This window comes from Nomia melanderi, chromosome 1, assembly GCF_051020985.1.
Source record: "Nomia melanderi isolate GNS246 chromosome 1, iyNomMela1, whole genome shotgun sequence".
Classification (NCBI taxonomy): domain Eukaryota; kingdom Metazoa; phylum Arthropoda; class Insecta; order Hymenoptera; family Halictidae; genus Nomia; species Nomia melanderi.
In genome coordinates, this window is record NC_134999.1 from 27319554 (window position 1) to 27334249 (window position 14696).

The 14696-nt window shown below is 34.2% G+C and overlaps 1 protein-coding gene across 3 annotated transcripts in view; it reads right to left on the minus strand.

Annotated features, from left to right (window-relative positions):
• Window positions 1-5783: 5783 nt before the first annotated feature.
• The window catches only part of Drgx (Dorsal root ganglia homeobox), a 78166-nt gene continuing 69253 nt past the window's right edge, over window positions 5784-14696 (minus strand). For all 3 annotated transcript variants that reach the window (XM_031980372.2, XM_031980371.2, XM_031980373.2), the window contains exon 6: window positions 5784-6351. In XM_031980372.2, coding sequence (XP_031836232.1) covers window positions 5862-6351 — 490 coding nt within the window. In that variant the 3' untranslated portion in view covers window positions 5784-5861. The remainder of the gene's footprint in view (window positions 6352-14696) is intronic.

Here is a 14696-nt window from a genome sequence, read left to right on the forward strand (position 1 = left end):
GGGGGATAATTGAATCTGTAGTTCCAGGATTTTGTTTTCTTTAATCCAATTACAATCTGGAGTTTTAGTCAGATTCACCACACTGCTATTGTTTCTCCTTTTTACAAAGTTTGGTAGATCATAACTATATTAGAGGACGTTAACTGTCACAAGGTAAAATGGTTATACAGAGAGTACTTTATTTTTACCAATATATTATATTTACCAAATTTTAATAATGTAAATTTTTTACAATAAAATGTTAAAATTAAGGTTTAGTAATCTAAAACATTTAGTAATAAAATTATTACATTTATAATTGGTAGACATTTCTATGAAAGTACAAAGTAGATTTTTTTAGTAAATATTATTTTATTTTCTTCCAGTTGTTTATATGTTTAATTCGTAACAATTATACCATTTAATAACGATAATTTTGATTTGATTATTATAATATAACTGATCAATCAAATATTATAGCGAGGTGCGGGAGCAAGTTTACCGTCTGAAATTGAGCTTGCTGTGTTTCGGGCTAATTACGAATATATTAGGAAGCACATGTTGCCGATCAATCCTGTCCTTTGTGCACCACGCGCAATTCAACGCTCAATTGCTATTAGATGTTAGTAATCCAGTAAATCTCTCTGATAGGTTCACCATAGCCTTTGATCACTGAGTTGATTCAAGGGATCCCTTAAGTGAACACCTGATCCTTTGCAACATACTATCATGGACTTCGCGATAGTGAGTTTGGTTACAATAAGTTTGTCATGTCATACAACTAACAGTGATCTTATTCTATAATCACCACTTAACATGATGGCATTATACACTCATAAAGAAAATAAATAAATAAAAACTTTGTTAAATAGATTAAACTTTGAAACATTCAATGTAGGTATTTAGCAAATAGAAAGAAGAATGTTATGTAAAGAAATTATTTCAGAATTAATATTTTATATTGCACTTAATACATAAACTAGTTCAATTAACTGCATAAAATACATTGATCATTCTATGGATTCAGTTAGCAATGAATACATATAAATATAAATATTCTAAGAACTAATTAGGTTAAGAAATTAAACTCTTACCTTTAATAATTTAGAAATATTCTTATCCTCTATTGAATCACGAATATTATCAGCATATTTCCTTATTTATTATTCGATATTAAAATATATTAAATTGGTACTTACGTATGATACAACTACCTGTGTTTTTAAGAAATAAAATATTAATAATAGTAATAATGATGATAATAATAATAAGAAAATATTAATAATGTGTTATAATATTAAATAAATACTAATCCAGACCTAATTCAAATGACTGACCAGCAAGCCCTTCAGTTAGGAAACAAAAGTGTACAATACGTAAAAGTTATATATATATAGAATAACACGATTTTTATATTTACAACAAAAAGAATAAATAAATGAACACACGCTATTCTCCGGCAGTTTAGGATGGGACAAAAATCAGGCAAGACAAAGACAATCATTGTACACGCTTTTATCACGAGAGAACAAGTTTATTCGATAATTCACTACCCACAGTTCAAGCTACATAATAGTCGCTAGTCTGTTAACATACTCTTATTAGATTATCCTTGATTAGCACTGAAAATTCACCGGGATGTAATATACAGGTCTCTACTAGTTTTATCTACGTGTCCCCCGTCATTGTACCTCTCATTTCATGATTCTGAAGAACAACGGTAATCGTATCGCAACGCAAACGAAATGATTGTTACCGTCACGAGCATAATTGAAGGGATATTAAACTGGCATCACTATTAGGCGAAAATTCTGTACAATCATTCACGGAGCATTCGTACCATTGTTCTTCGTGCTCCGTTTTAGTCTTAACACGCTTCGATACGAATTCTATGATTCTTTTCTTTTTTCTTTAACGGTACTCGCATAGTGGTTCCCCCTTAACTTTCGTTAAATTCCGACCGTTACATCGTTGACAATTGTTTCGTAAGGCATGCACGAACAGCCGTCGACACATGGTTAATCATCAGTTAACGTATGATCTCGTCTCAGATCGTGTAACGTGATCGTAAATGACGCTTGATACCCTTGATTTTTCGGACAGGTATTGGAAGCTGGAGAAAAAATAGTCATTGTTTTAACCTGTTAATTGTGCAATTTAGTTTGGAAATCTTTCATTCTGCGCACAATAAAATCAAAAATGTTGCACAGGACAAATGCACCTAGGATATATTGTAATGAAAGACCAAAGGAAAACAAAGAAGAATGACATATCTATCTGAAAAAATAAATAATTCATCGTCGAAACAATTAGTAGCAATTCAAGCTTTACGATGACGTGTATACTCGTTAAACGCAGTTAACTGATTAATTAATCAATTGTTTTCATAGCGTTGGTCGAGTTTATAGAAATTAATTTCAAGTCAAGCATCTTTTTGTTCTCCTTTTTTTAATTAATAATTTGTTGTATGTTAGTAGAATAATTTTTGGTAAAGGATATGTCAATTTTTAATGAAATCTTGTCGAGAATGATACTAAAAATGTATTTGATTTAGTAGATTTATTTACTGAAGGTGTTAGATAATGTTTTCTATTTGGTTTTTTAAACTCTATTAGAGCAAATTTTTTAATCAAATACTATGAATATGTGGTAGAAAATGTTTGTATATGAAAGCTGTAAAACTAAATTTTTTTACATTTTTTAATTTTAAACGTTAAATGATGCGAATTATATTAGTAAAATCTGTCGGATTTGAAACTTTAAAGCTACACCTACTGCGCCTAGAATTTTTTAATGTTTTATAAATAACACAAATTTCGTAATAATATATTTATAATATTTTTCACTTGGTCACTTGATTCACAAGTCTTTAATTTCATTTCCTGCTTTCCTTTTCCCTATATTGAATAAGAAATATTTTATAAACAAAAGTCTTAATGAGAATCTAATTATTCATAATTTCAATTCACTAACAATCCATTTTACAAACTTTACATTAAATTCTGGTTGAATTTGATTTTTCTAAAACTGAAAAACTTTTGTTATTTGTATCAACAATAAAATTTTAAGTGTGTATACTCAAGAAACTAATAAAAAACCATTTGGCAGGTACTTTTTCCACGAATCATTACCTGTAACCTTTTTATTTAAAAATCGACCTAAGTTCATTATTCAAACCAGTAGCAAGAACTGCGATGCAAAAATTAATTCTGAATAATTAGCAGATCCCACGACGAGGTTTCAGTCTGAATCGTTAGGTAATAAGATTGACGAATATCATGCAGAAACTTCTGAATTGGGAAAATTATTTAAATTTCAGTAGTTAGTTCAACGTGATTATAATATGTCATTAGAATTCGTCCTAAGAATCCTCCAAGTTCCAGATACCTGTTTCAGGGTCGAGTATACATACGTATATACATATACGTTTATCCAAATATCCTCGCATTCGAATATCCACGAAACGATGCGTTTCCACAACGATATCCTTCCGTCGAAAAATCAATTTCCACTTATAGAAATATTATTCCTGCTGGCGCGTGCTCGCGTCGCGCGATTCGAGCGGACATCCGTGTTACTCGGATAATACGGATATCCGTATTATTTGAATAATATGATAGAGTAATCATATAATTCAAGAAAATTGTCGTAGACTCGATTTAGGGGGTGATAATATAAATTATTCTATTACAATACAAATTATCCTCAGCGCACAACTGATCCGAGTTGGACTATGGCGTGTTGAATTTTTGTGAGTTTAAATTGAAGTGAAAATACTTGACCGTTGCATGAGAATAAATGTAATGGTATCATTGGATCGAGTTATAAATAATTTCCAACTGCGGTAGAGGAAATTCATTTTATTAGGTGAATCATGTGACCCATCCTGCATTAACTCAGACATTAATTTGACTCTTTCACGTAGTTAGTAATAACATAGAATATGTTAGAAGTTTGAAAAATAATAATAGAAGTATTTAATATTATGTATATAATATCGCAAAGCAGAAGGTAAAAATATTTTCTGTTTCGATGAGAAAATATTTTAATGATAGAGTAAGTACTATCAACTTCAAAATAGTGTATTGTCGAGTGTGTTCGAATTCATTTGTATTAAAAATATTGAAACAGTAAAATCTTAATAATTAATTCGTTCAGATGAAATTCGTAGAAAATGTTACTTTTCATTTATTCAAAGAATGTTTGGAAAAATGAACTCGTTGAAGTCAGATCTGAAAAATAATGATATTATTTTACCAGATTTTTCTGTATAGTTGTACTATATTTTTCATGCGTCGCAATTCAATTTGAATTATCGTTTTACCTAGAATTTCGCGATAATGCGGATATTCATTTCGTATAAATGGAAAACAATTAATAAGTATTAATATTTAAACCTGACTGTAATGCCTCGTGTATTATTTGCGTAACAATCACGGATATTCGAATGCTGTTTCACAGACAGAAATTTAGACATCGCTTGTCGAACAATTAATTACAGAGCACATCAGGCACGTATTGGTCCTTCGCGATTCCTCTTCAGTTTTGATCTAAGAGAACGAAATTAGCCGCAGCGTGCTGGCGAACATTGATCTTTTACTTTTTGCAAATATGCATTAACATATTTGCTTTGTAACGGATTTACTGGGTCTCGGAAATTTTATACGGAATGCTGACGTGACATCTATTACATTCTTTCATTTAAATCTAAATTGAAAATATTTTCAGACATACTGAATAAAATATTGTACTCACTGTTAGTATTAACATAACGAGGCATTCAAGATTTTTCACGTTTTCTTATGTTTATATTTAACTAACTTTTCGTTGAACAGACATTTCTTCGTAATAAATTTTGAGTGTTTGTTTGCGATGAAGATATAATAAATATCTTATTTTTTGATATTGTCTTAAAAAGAATTTTAGAAAGAGTTTTAGCTTCTGTTAGTTTCACTGACAAATAACTCGGTTAAACATTTTGATTTGTATCGCGTTTTGATTAAGTCTCTGTGAAAACTTTCATTAAAAACATTGATTTTTCTGAAAGACTAATATTTAGATTTAATGTGATTAAACATGTGATGATTGGAAAGTAAAGATAGAAGAAAATCTTGCGACACTTTCGGTGCTGATATATACAGACACAATGATAAATACTGAAAGGAATACAATATTTTTAATACGGTTAGACATACTCGATATGATTAAAAAACGTTACTTTTTTGCAAGCAGCAATAAATATACAGATTTTAATTACAATCACTTAGTTGTAATATTTTCAGTTTTACAAGTAAAATTGAAAATGAAAATCAGAAACACGACGCGACATTAAAAATCACAAAATTTCCACGGATTGTAGCAGGAAAAATAGAAAATCATCTTCCCTCTCCAAATATTTAAATTAATATTATCAAATGAACAATGTCCCAACATCCGTATCAATGATTAAAACATGCTCTAATATCCGAGAATGTTTCTCTCAATTAATAATACAAAAGTAATCAAAATCTCCTCAAAATTACTTTCACTAACAGAAATTCAACTAAATGAATATATCAAAACTAATCACATTGCAAAATTGCCACAAAAAAAACCTAATACGTTTTCCTTAATTATAAAATCCAGTTTCTTAATTTGTTACCGAGCCCTAAGAACCATTCGTCAACGAACAGTTTTCCACCAACCCTATCCTCTCAATTCAAATTACAACTCCCACGACACTGTCAAATACAAAAATCCCTAACCGTATCGAAAATACTGTGATTCGCGGAACGAGGGTGAAAACCAGCAAAAAAGATCAGTATCCAGAAACTCATACGTGCCCAGATAGTCAAGGGTCGTCGAGGCCAAACGATTCAATTAGTGCTGATCAGAGGATGATCCTAGGGATCCTCTTTCGTGGTCGGTTGTATCTGATGCACCATACTAGACAGGTGATGGTGGTGATGATCGGGCCTCCTTGAAAGCCCTAGCAAAGGTGGCAGCAACGGTAGAGGCAATGGCAGCGGCAGTCCGCCAGGGAAACCGGCTAGACCGCCTAACAGAGCTGACGCAGTCGAATGTTCCTGAGCCTTTCTTCTCAGCTCCGCTAGGCTGCTGCTCCTGTGGAGATCGCCGGTCCCAGGTTTGCAGCAACCGCAAACGGAGCCCGGCCAAGCCGCCGACGACCAGGACAACATGTCCTGCAGGCTGCCCGGCCGATGGTCGCTCGTTGTCCACAGGGATGGCGTCGTCGAGGTCAACGATGTAGGCGCACTACTGACCACCTTGTTCCCGAACAACGGCGGGGAAAACTGCGCCGCCAAATGTGGGGAAAAAAAGAGGGACGTCGGTGGTTCGACTGGCCTGAAACCTGCTGCTAGACCGGGAGCACTGGAAGAACAATGGGGCCGATGTTAACACATTAACGTTCGGAGACAGAAAAATATGGTTTTCGTTGACTCCTCGCGAAATGCCGGAGATATATAAACAGGATTTATGCATTGTGCATTAAAGGTGATACATAAATGAATGGTTCACTTGCCAAATCGGTTGAATTCACGTTTTGAATGTTTTTAAATATTAGTGTCAAAGCATTTGATTTACATTTAACTATTTTTATTTTAAACAAATTTCTTTATTAGTAACGATTAACACTACTAAACGACAACATCTTTTGGCCATTGAATATTAAATTATTTATTTCCGAAGTCGGCCTAAATAATTCCATACCAGAATTTAAATCTTTGCTAATTTTATTAATACGTAATAAAAACTAGTTAAGAATTTGTTTAATGCAATATTGTAATACGAAATGATAACAGTAAATTGTTTATTGTTTTTGTATCATCAGGAAAACGAGTAAAATGTAAAAAAATATTTAATCTGTTACAGGCAAACTACCATTGAAGTAGTTACTCGTGAATTTTTAAAGGATTATTTCAATTTTAGTGTCAGTTTTTAAAAAAAGGAAAAAATATATAATGAAGTTTTTCTGTAATATAAACTAGTAAAGACTGAATTTGATGTTTTTTTCATTTGTCAAATCAATTAACTTTCTAAATTATACAAAAATTGTAGTAATAATAACGATTGCTCCAAGGGTGTTCTATTTTATACATTTTATATATCGTTAAATGAAAGATACATTTGTAGTAATACGTTTTACAATGTTTATTTGAATTTATAATTTAAAAGGAATCTTAGAAAATATAGTGTGTTATTTTATCACCCCCCCCCCCCACTTTTTGTTTTAGGAAATTCATCGATTTGACAAATGAGCCATTTAAATACATATTGCAATATATGTCTTATCGACTAGATTAATACTATGTGGTTTGATCATATTCAAATGATCTCTTTTCACGCATCAGTTTTCGCTCAAGCAGCCCGGACCGTGACGTGTTAATTCGCTTCGTTTCTCTGATTGATTTCTATGTTTTAGGAAAACGACGGGAATATTGGTTCTTTTTACTTATATTTTAGTGAACTGTGATCTTTCTAGGAAAAGTTTATGGGAAGATTGTTTTGAGGAATTGAAGATTGGAAGCTTTTTGAGAGTTTGAAATCGAATACACTGAACGGAATGTGATTTAATCCTTCCGTCGTGAATGGTATACGAACATTTTAAATTAAAAAGATAGAAAACGCCTAGGTAAAGAAAAATTGTACCACACGAGAATTTTCGTCTATGGTTGATAGCTAAAATTCTAATCAGCTGTCAGTACGTGTGTTTTGGTTGATTTGTGCGTAGCCATAAGTTTTTTTTTTACAAAATTCATATTAAAAAGAAGTACATATTCAGGGACGAAAGAGTTAATGATATGGTAGGATTATCGGTTTCTTCTCATAAGTTTTATGGTTCTTCTTTTTTAATTTACGAACAATATAACATAATATACATAAATATAATATAACAGATAAAAAGAATATAAGAGGTATTAGTGAAAACATGGATTTAAGGTTTACCATTATGGGTTACCAATTGAAAGAGATACTAAATTCAGTGGTTAAAGAAGGAATGAAATATGGATTATATAAGTATTATAATAAAGGTTCTAATAACTATAATCCACGATGTTATTTTTATTTCGTTGGTCCTGTTATTAAGCGTAAATGGCGCGAAGTTCAGTAGCAAAGAAGGTATTTAAATTCTAAAAGCAAACTTTTTTTCTGCCAAGATTAAGACTAAAGTATTATGAAATAGAAGTCCACAAATGTATTTTACGAGTTAAGTATATTTTTCTGACAATTTCAGCAGCTTTCCACTAAGAAAAATACAAATGAAACTTTCTAACAGCAGCTTATAAATCTCTAATTCTATTTCCTTAAGAACTAGCACACACCCAATCCGTTTCCCACATCTTTCCGATATCCCTTAATCCCTTAACAAACTCTATCATCCATTAATGAAGCAGTTGCGATTCGTTTGATGTGTCAAAGAAGAGACTACAATTTCGTATCCTGTACACAGTTCGGCGGGAAGGGAACGAAGGGAAGGCAGAAGGGCCCACGAAAGCGCTAACCCGATTAGCACGCGCGATATTCCGCATCCTCCGCCAGCCAGGAGAAGCTGCTTCGAGGCGCTGATGATTATCTCAAATATTAATCGCAAATATTGTTTAATTAATGTAACGAGCCGGGGGGTGAAGCTCCAGACGGCGCGCGCTAGACAGAGAAAGAGAGAGGACGAGAGAGACGAGGCCGTCGCGGATGCAGCGAGTTTCGTGGCGAAACGAGAGGGCTGATTCGTTCGAGAGGGACCGCAACGAAGGAGGTAAACAGAGAAATACGATGGCGGATAAACATGTACAAGTAGGCAGAGAGAAGTTCGAAGAAAAAGAGGAAATTGAGGAGATCTAAGTGGAACTAAGGGATCGTCGGGAGCGGTGGGTAAGTAAATAATTTCTAGGGGAGGATGATGGAAAAAGGATATTAAAGAGGAAATGCAAGCGTAATGACGGGGATAAATAGTAAAGCTTGGATGTTGGGATATGTAAAGCTGTTTAACACTGGAACTTCGTTAACACTAAAATTACCAGATGGGTCAAAATGACCCATTCCTGATTTCCTCCTTTTGCAATTATTAAAAAGATAACAGATGTCTCACAGAGAAGTTATTAAATAAATTGATTTAGCAATACGCAAAGTGAATTGTGAATCAGTTAGTCTCACTAGATGCACTTTTGGAGTTTCTATAAAGAAATTTCAAAAACTAAATTTAACTGCCCGATAGCTTTAATGTTAAATTGAAATAGACGATTTGAGTGGTTTATATTCTCTTATGTAAATTGGAAGAGTGTAGTTACTGGCGTTTCCATTGACTTATGTTTTAGAATTAGTGAATTGAGTTTTATTGATTTTAGAAGAGGAAAGGTCATTTTTAGTCATCTAGTAATATCCAAGAGTGTAACTGTTGAAACTTTAATTGATCGACATTTCAGTTTGCGTGGCGTTGAAACAATTTCTTTAATAATGTCTCTGTGAAAGACATCTGTTATCTTTTTAATAATTGCAAAAAGAAGAAATCAGGAATGGGTCACTTTGACCCGTCTGGTAATTTCAGTGTTAAAACTTAATTGAACGATTCATTTTACTTTCAAACGAAGTTATTTGATAAAATAATAATATTATCCAATGCTTTTACCAGTAGTCTGTCTAGGCTACACGTGAACCGTTAATATTGAAGCAGAGAAGTGAGCTATCTAAATAATCCATACCATCCGAAAAGAAAACTGACGAGAAACGGCGCTGATAGTATCTAGGCCGTGACGAGGAAACGGAAGCGGAAGTGGCGGGGTTTGAAAGACGCGGAGAACAGGAATGAAAGCAGATTTTCGTCGATGGAAGAGGCTGTTGGTAGGAGATCGGGGCGGGGATGGCGCGATGGGGGTGGTAAAGGGTTAAAGGAAGCGGAAGACGACGGTAGAGGCGTAGGCAGGAAAGCTTGAACTGCGGTAAGCGCGATAATTAGCGGCAATTAGCCGCGTAGCCTAGCGTGTGCCTTGCTTACGTGCACTTGCTCCCCACCCCCTCACATGCACGCACTTAATTTCTTCGTCTCTATGCGTTTAACCGTGATATCAAGACAGCTTCTACGCTTTCAGTCGCGCCAACTTCTCCGCGTAACTACTCTGATGCATCAGCGTTGGGGTTTTCAGCGCAGAGCATGTACGCTACGAGATAAAAAGGTAGCAACGTGTATAAATATTACATTCCCTTGAATTTTGAGGCAACGCATATTATTAGTTGAAACGTTTGTTGGATTCAGTGAGAATAATAAATTACTTTGATGTATTTTGGATTGGAGAAAGTGGATTAAGGTGGGAATTTATTAGTAGATAATTATTCGAGTTTTTATGGAAAGATTCATACGAATTATAGGCTTAAAATGAAAGTGGATACTAAGTATTGCGAAGACAGCATGTTACTTTGAGGATATTAATCTTTCAAAATATTATTTACCCATATTTTGTATAATTACAGTTTCATTTTGTATAGCTTATATAAAACATTTTGATAGATATTTAAATATTTTTTAAATTCTAATCGAAGATTTCTAGATTTGTTAATTTGTAATATTTAGAAAATGAACATACTTTTAATGTGAACATTTTATGACATTTTTTTTTAAAATCTGTTAATAAGTTGTTTCTTATGAGAAAATAATGTGTGAGAAAGAAACAACTAAATATTGCAGAAAAAATGTAATTTGGTAAGTGCAGTTGAAGTCTGAAACAGAATAAAGAATCATTCATTTTTAACACTGCCAAGCTGTTAAAGATAGTGCACATCGTTCATAAAGACCAAGAGGGCGATAAAATAGTTAAAGCGTTTCTTAAAACACGAATGACTTTACTTGTTTGATTACGCCGGTTCAACAGCGCAAAATACATTCCGTAATCGTTTTATGATTCTTAACTACATCAGTAAGTACAGCATAACCTCATGCAAGCAGCCGCTTTCTCGTAGTAAAAATCCGTTAAAATCTTTGTTCAAAATTCAACGACATCGAACTTCTTCATCCGCTTAATAACTAATTGTGGCGCGAAGTTTGAACCACCATTTGCATACGCTGAGTTCGATCTTACAGAAATTAAATTAAAATAAACGTACTTTGCACTTTCAGAGTGCTTCTTTAAGTTACACTATTACTTACACTAAAATTTAATACTATAGGTATTAAATATTGATTAGAGATAATTAGTACTTCCTCCCAACTTGAAAACAGTGAATAATATCCTTATTAACTCAGTCTAAAGTTTTCACCATGCAAATATATTGCAAGTATCACGAATATAATATTAATGCATCGTTAATGTAATGATTTCTTATTAATATGTACTTTACGATTTATAATTCTTAACAAAGACATTTATTTAGTATAAAATCATCCTTACGATCTCGACATTATATTACAAAACAAGGTTAAAAAATAATGATTCATAAACACTGTTTCAACACTAGTACTCCACAAACTTGCTATATAACATTCCTCTTCATTAACCTGTTAACTGTGGAATTTATCAAAATAAAAAAATAAAGTGTGTATTCGTCGAATGCATAACGAATACACCCAGAGTACATGTTAATGAAAAACAAAAGCAAAACAAAGAAGAATTATATGTTTATCTGAAAAAATAAAGAATTCATCATTGATAGAATTAGTATCATTTCAAGCTTTAAGATGACGTGTATGCTCGTCAAACGCAGTTAACTAATTCTTCAATTTATCTTTACCATTATTCCCTAACTTCATAGTCCATAAACGTGTCGATCATTTCCAAAATTTCGCTGCTCTCCAAACTTCTTTCTCAACCAACATACTCCTCATTCAAAAACCCAACAGCCCCAAAGCGAAACCCAACAAAACGCGTACCCCCGAAATCGTATCAATACCATAACCATGAAAATCAACCGCCAACGGTGCTCCCGTAAACCCGTATACGCGGTATTAAAATTCGACGAGCGCCGAGGAGCATCCGCGATACTTAGACAACTCGAGAAACCGTAGCGCGGGTGGCTGCTGGAAAACCAATTCCACTCGAGATTACGTTCCACGGGCGCGTAATTTAAATCCCATGCTAAGAACGTTACCGTAAAACAAGAAACGACGGGCAGCGTTGGTAGGGTGGAGAAAGACGGTGCTATGGGGGGGGGGGGGGGGGTTGGCAAAAAGAAAAGGCGAGCCCCCCTCGAGTAACCCCGAGATCTCCGCCCCTGTTCCACGGAATCGACTGGCACACGGGGCGAGAGGAGAGGCTGGTCGGGTAGGTACGGAGTGAAACGCAAAAGCGTACACCCCCGCAGTCGAGAAACTGCCGAGCCTCTGAATAAATGATGAGGATATATTTACGGCGAGCGGTTTTAAATAAATTACAACTGCGGAGACGGCGAAGGAGTATCTTCGTACCGTTTCGCCTCTCAACCCTCCCCAGGTCCTAGCGGACCGCCCGCGCTCCCTGTGTTCTTCACCGTGCTCCACCATCTTGACTCGAGTCACCCGCCGCCAAGTATATTCCGTGTGTCTACCTTTTCGACATTGTTCTTACCTTCCCCCGAGTCGATTCCAGTGGAGCACCGTCTGGGATTATAAAGAGCGCACCGCCCCGCATACTGGCTCCGCGGAGGAAATCGGCGGATCGCGACGTCTTACTGTTTTTAGCGGGTGTGTGCAGGGGCTGGGCGAGATTTGAAGGGATCGATGTATTATAAAAATAGGTGGATGAAAGCTTGGGCTTTGTTTTGGTTGAAGCTAGTCGAGGGTGGATGGTTTGGTTGATTATTTATATATGTTCCGCTATTTATGCGGTACGTTTTTTATGCGGTGAATTGTGATACTATTTATGTGTATTATTAGGTCGTTCTGTAAGTTTGTACCGTTTAGTTTTCTAATTCTTCTTTGTTTATATATATGTATAATTGTGACGTCGTCTTCGATCGTTCTAATTTATGATTTAGTACACGGTATAATATTGTGTTGCACATCGTCGAATTCATCATAAAACCTACTATTACATTGTAGAAAAAAAATGGTTCCATTTAAAAACATTAACTTGACCTTGATACCTCCCCCATCCATCTAGCAGTGCAAATAACATTAATAGCATACAATGTGTCCCTTCAATCAAACAACTTTTTTTTCTAACTTCAATACTTTACAAGGTATTCCAATGTACACATTTAAATGGGGTACCCTGTATATATACAGATAATAATATTTTGTTAAATATAAAATTCTTCACGATCTATCGCTCTCGAACACATTTTACTGACTAAACTGAACCGTTACGGTTTAGTCATTCAAGTCCTCATATCGTTCTATGATTACAAAACGTAACGCGAAAAGTATAAACTCATCGCGGCACGAATTTATGAGACAACCTGATATTTATCCCTTTAGGTCTTAAATAATCACTTTTAGAAAAAATACATTTACTTTTTCAATGTACATTAGTTAACTTATTATTTTTGTCAGAAATGAATATTTTTATAGAATATTATATTCTAACTGTCAAAGAAATAAGTGGCGATTACTATGTCGATTTTATACTGGCCCATTGGTTCGCATTTTATTAACACCGAAATATGTGGTTTCAAGAGCATGCCACTGGGAACTAATGGGTTGCACGCTATTTAAATTTAGTGATAGTGAATAAAATTTACTTTTGTTTTCTGTCATTATTATTATTTTTTTGTTAAACTGTCTGAAATGAATGTGTATTTCTAAAACTTGACTGCTTTTCTTTCCAATGTTTTGTTTTCTTTTGTACTGATAGATTCTATTTATGCGATTTTCATTCGCATAAAGTGAATCCACGTGGAACGCATACACCGTGTAACTGAAGGGATAGGTGTAGATGGGATGGGATTGATGAAATGTATGTGTTTTAGTTTGTGGGAATTATTTGAGGATAATCTATGTTCATTTTGTAACTATAAGAGTGTAATTCTATTGCATGGAATAGAAAAGAATAACTATTTCTTAGTTTAACTCTTGTATCAGCGACAGAGCACCCCGTTCTTCACTTGTAAGTTATATAACAAGAATAAATTCTTTATTTCAATTCTTCACCTTGCAATTTGTTTCATAACTGCACTTATTGAACTTGATTTATTCATTATATTTTATTAAAACATCGAAGTATTCTATTTCCAGTACCTACATTTACTGCGATAATCAAACACTGCTAACAGAAGCATGTTATTTCGACTGAGTAAATAAACAATATTCAACTTTATTAAGTCTTACGACCTGTATCATTCAACGTCGTAAACCAAAGGGGTAATCAATTTCTCTCCCACTTCTTCCTCTTACGTTCGAAATTATATGGAACCTACCAACCTAATAACATCTACCATAAGAAAAAACATTCCTCACCAAAATACAATCAACTCAATCAAACAAAAAATCACAATCTATGTCCCAATCAACAAAACAATAAACCTCCTCATACAAGATTATCATATCAAACAATTAACACTGCTATAATGGTCGACGACCAAATCTTCGAAATTACTTCAAAACAATTACAATTCGTCAAATAACCCATGTCGAATGACACCCTTCAATACTATAAATAACTAGACAACAATGCGCAAGTATTGCGATACCAAATAATAAGCAACCACTCCTCTCCATCTCTACTACAAAAGAACAAACAGCACATAATACTCAAAAGTCCTCCACAGCGGTCACCGCGTTAACCTCTAAACTCGGCCCCCAAGGAACCAGTGTC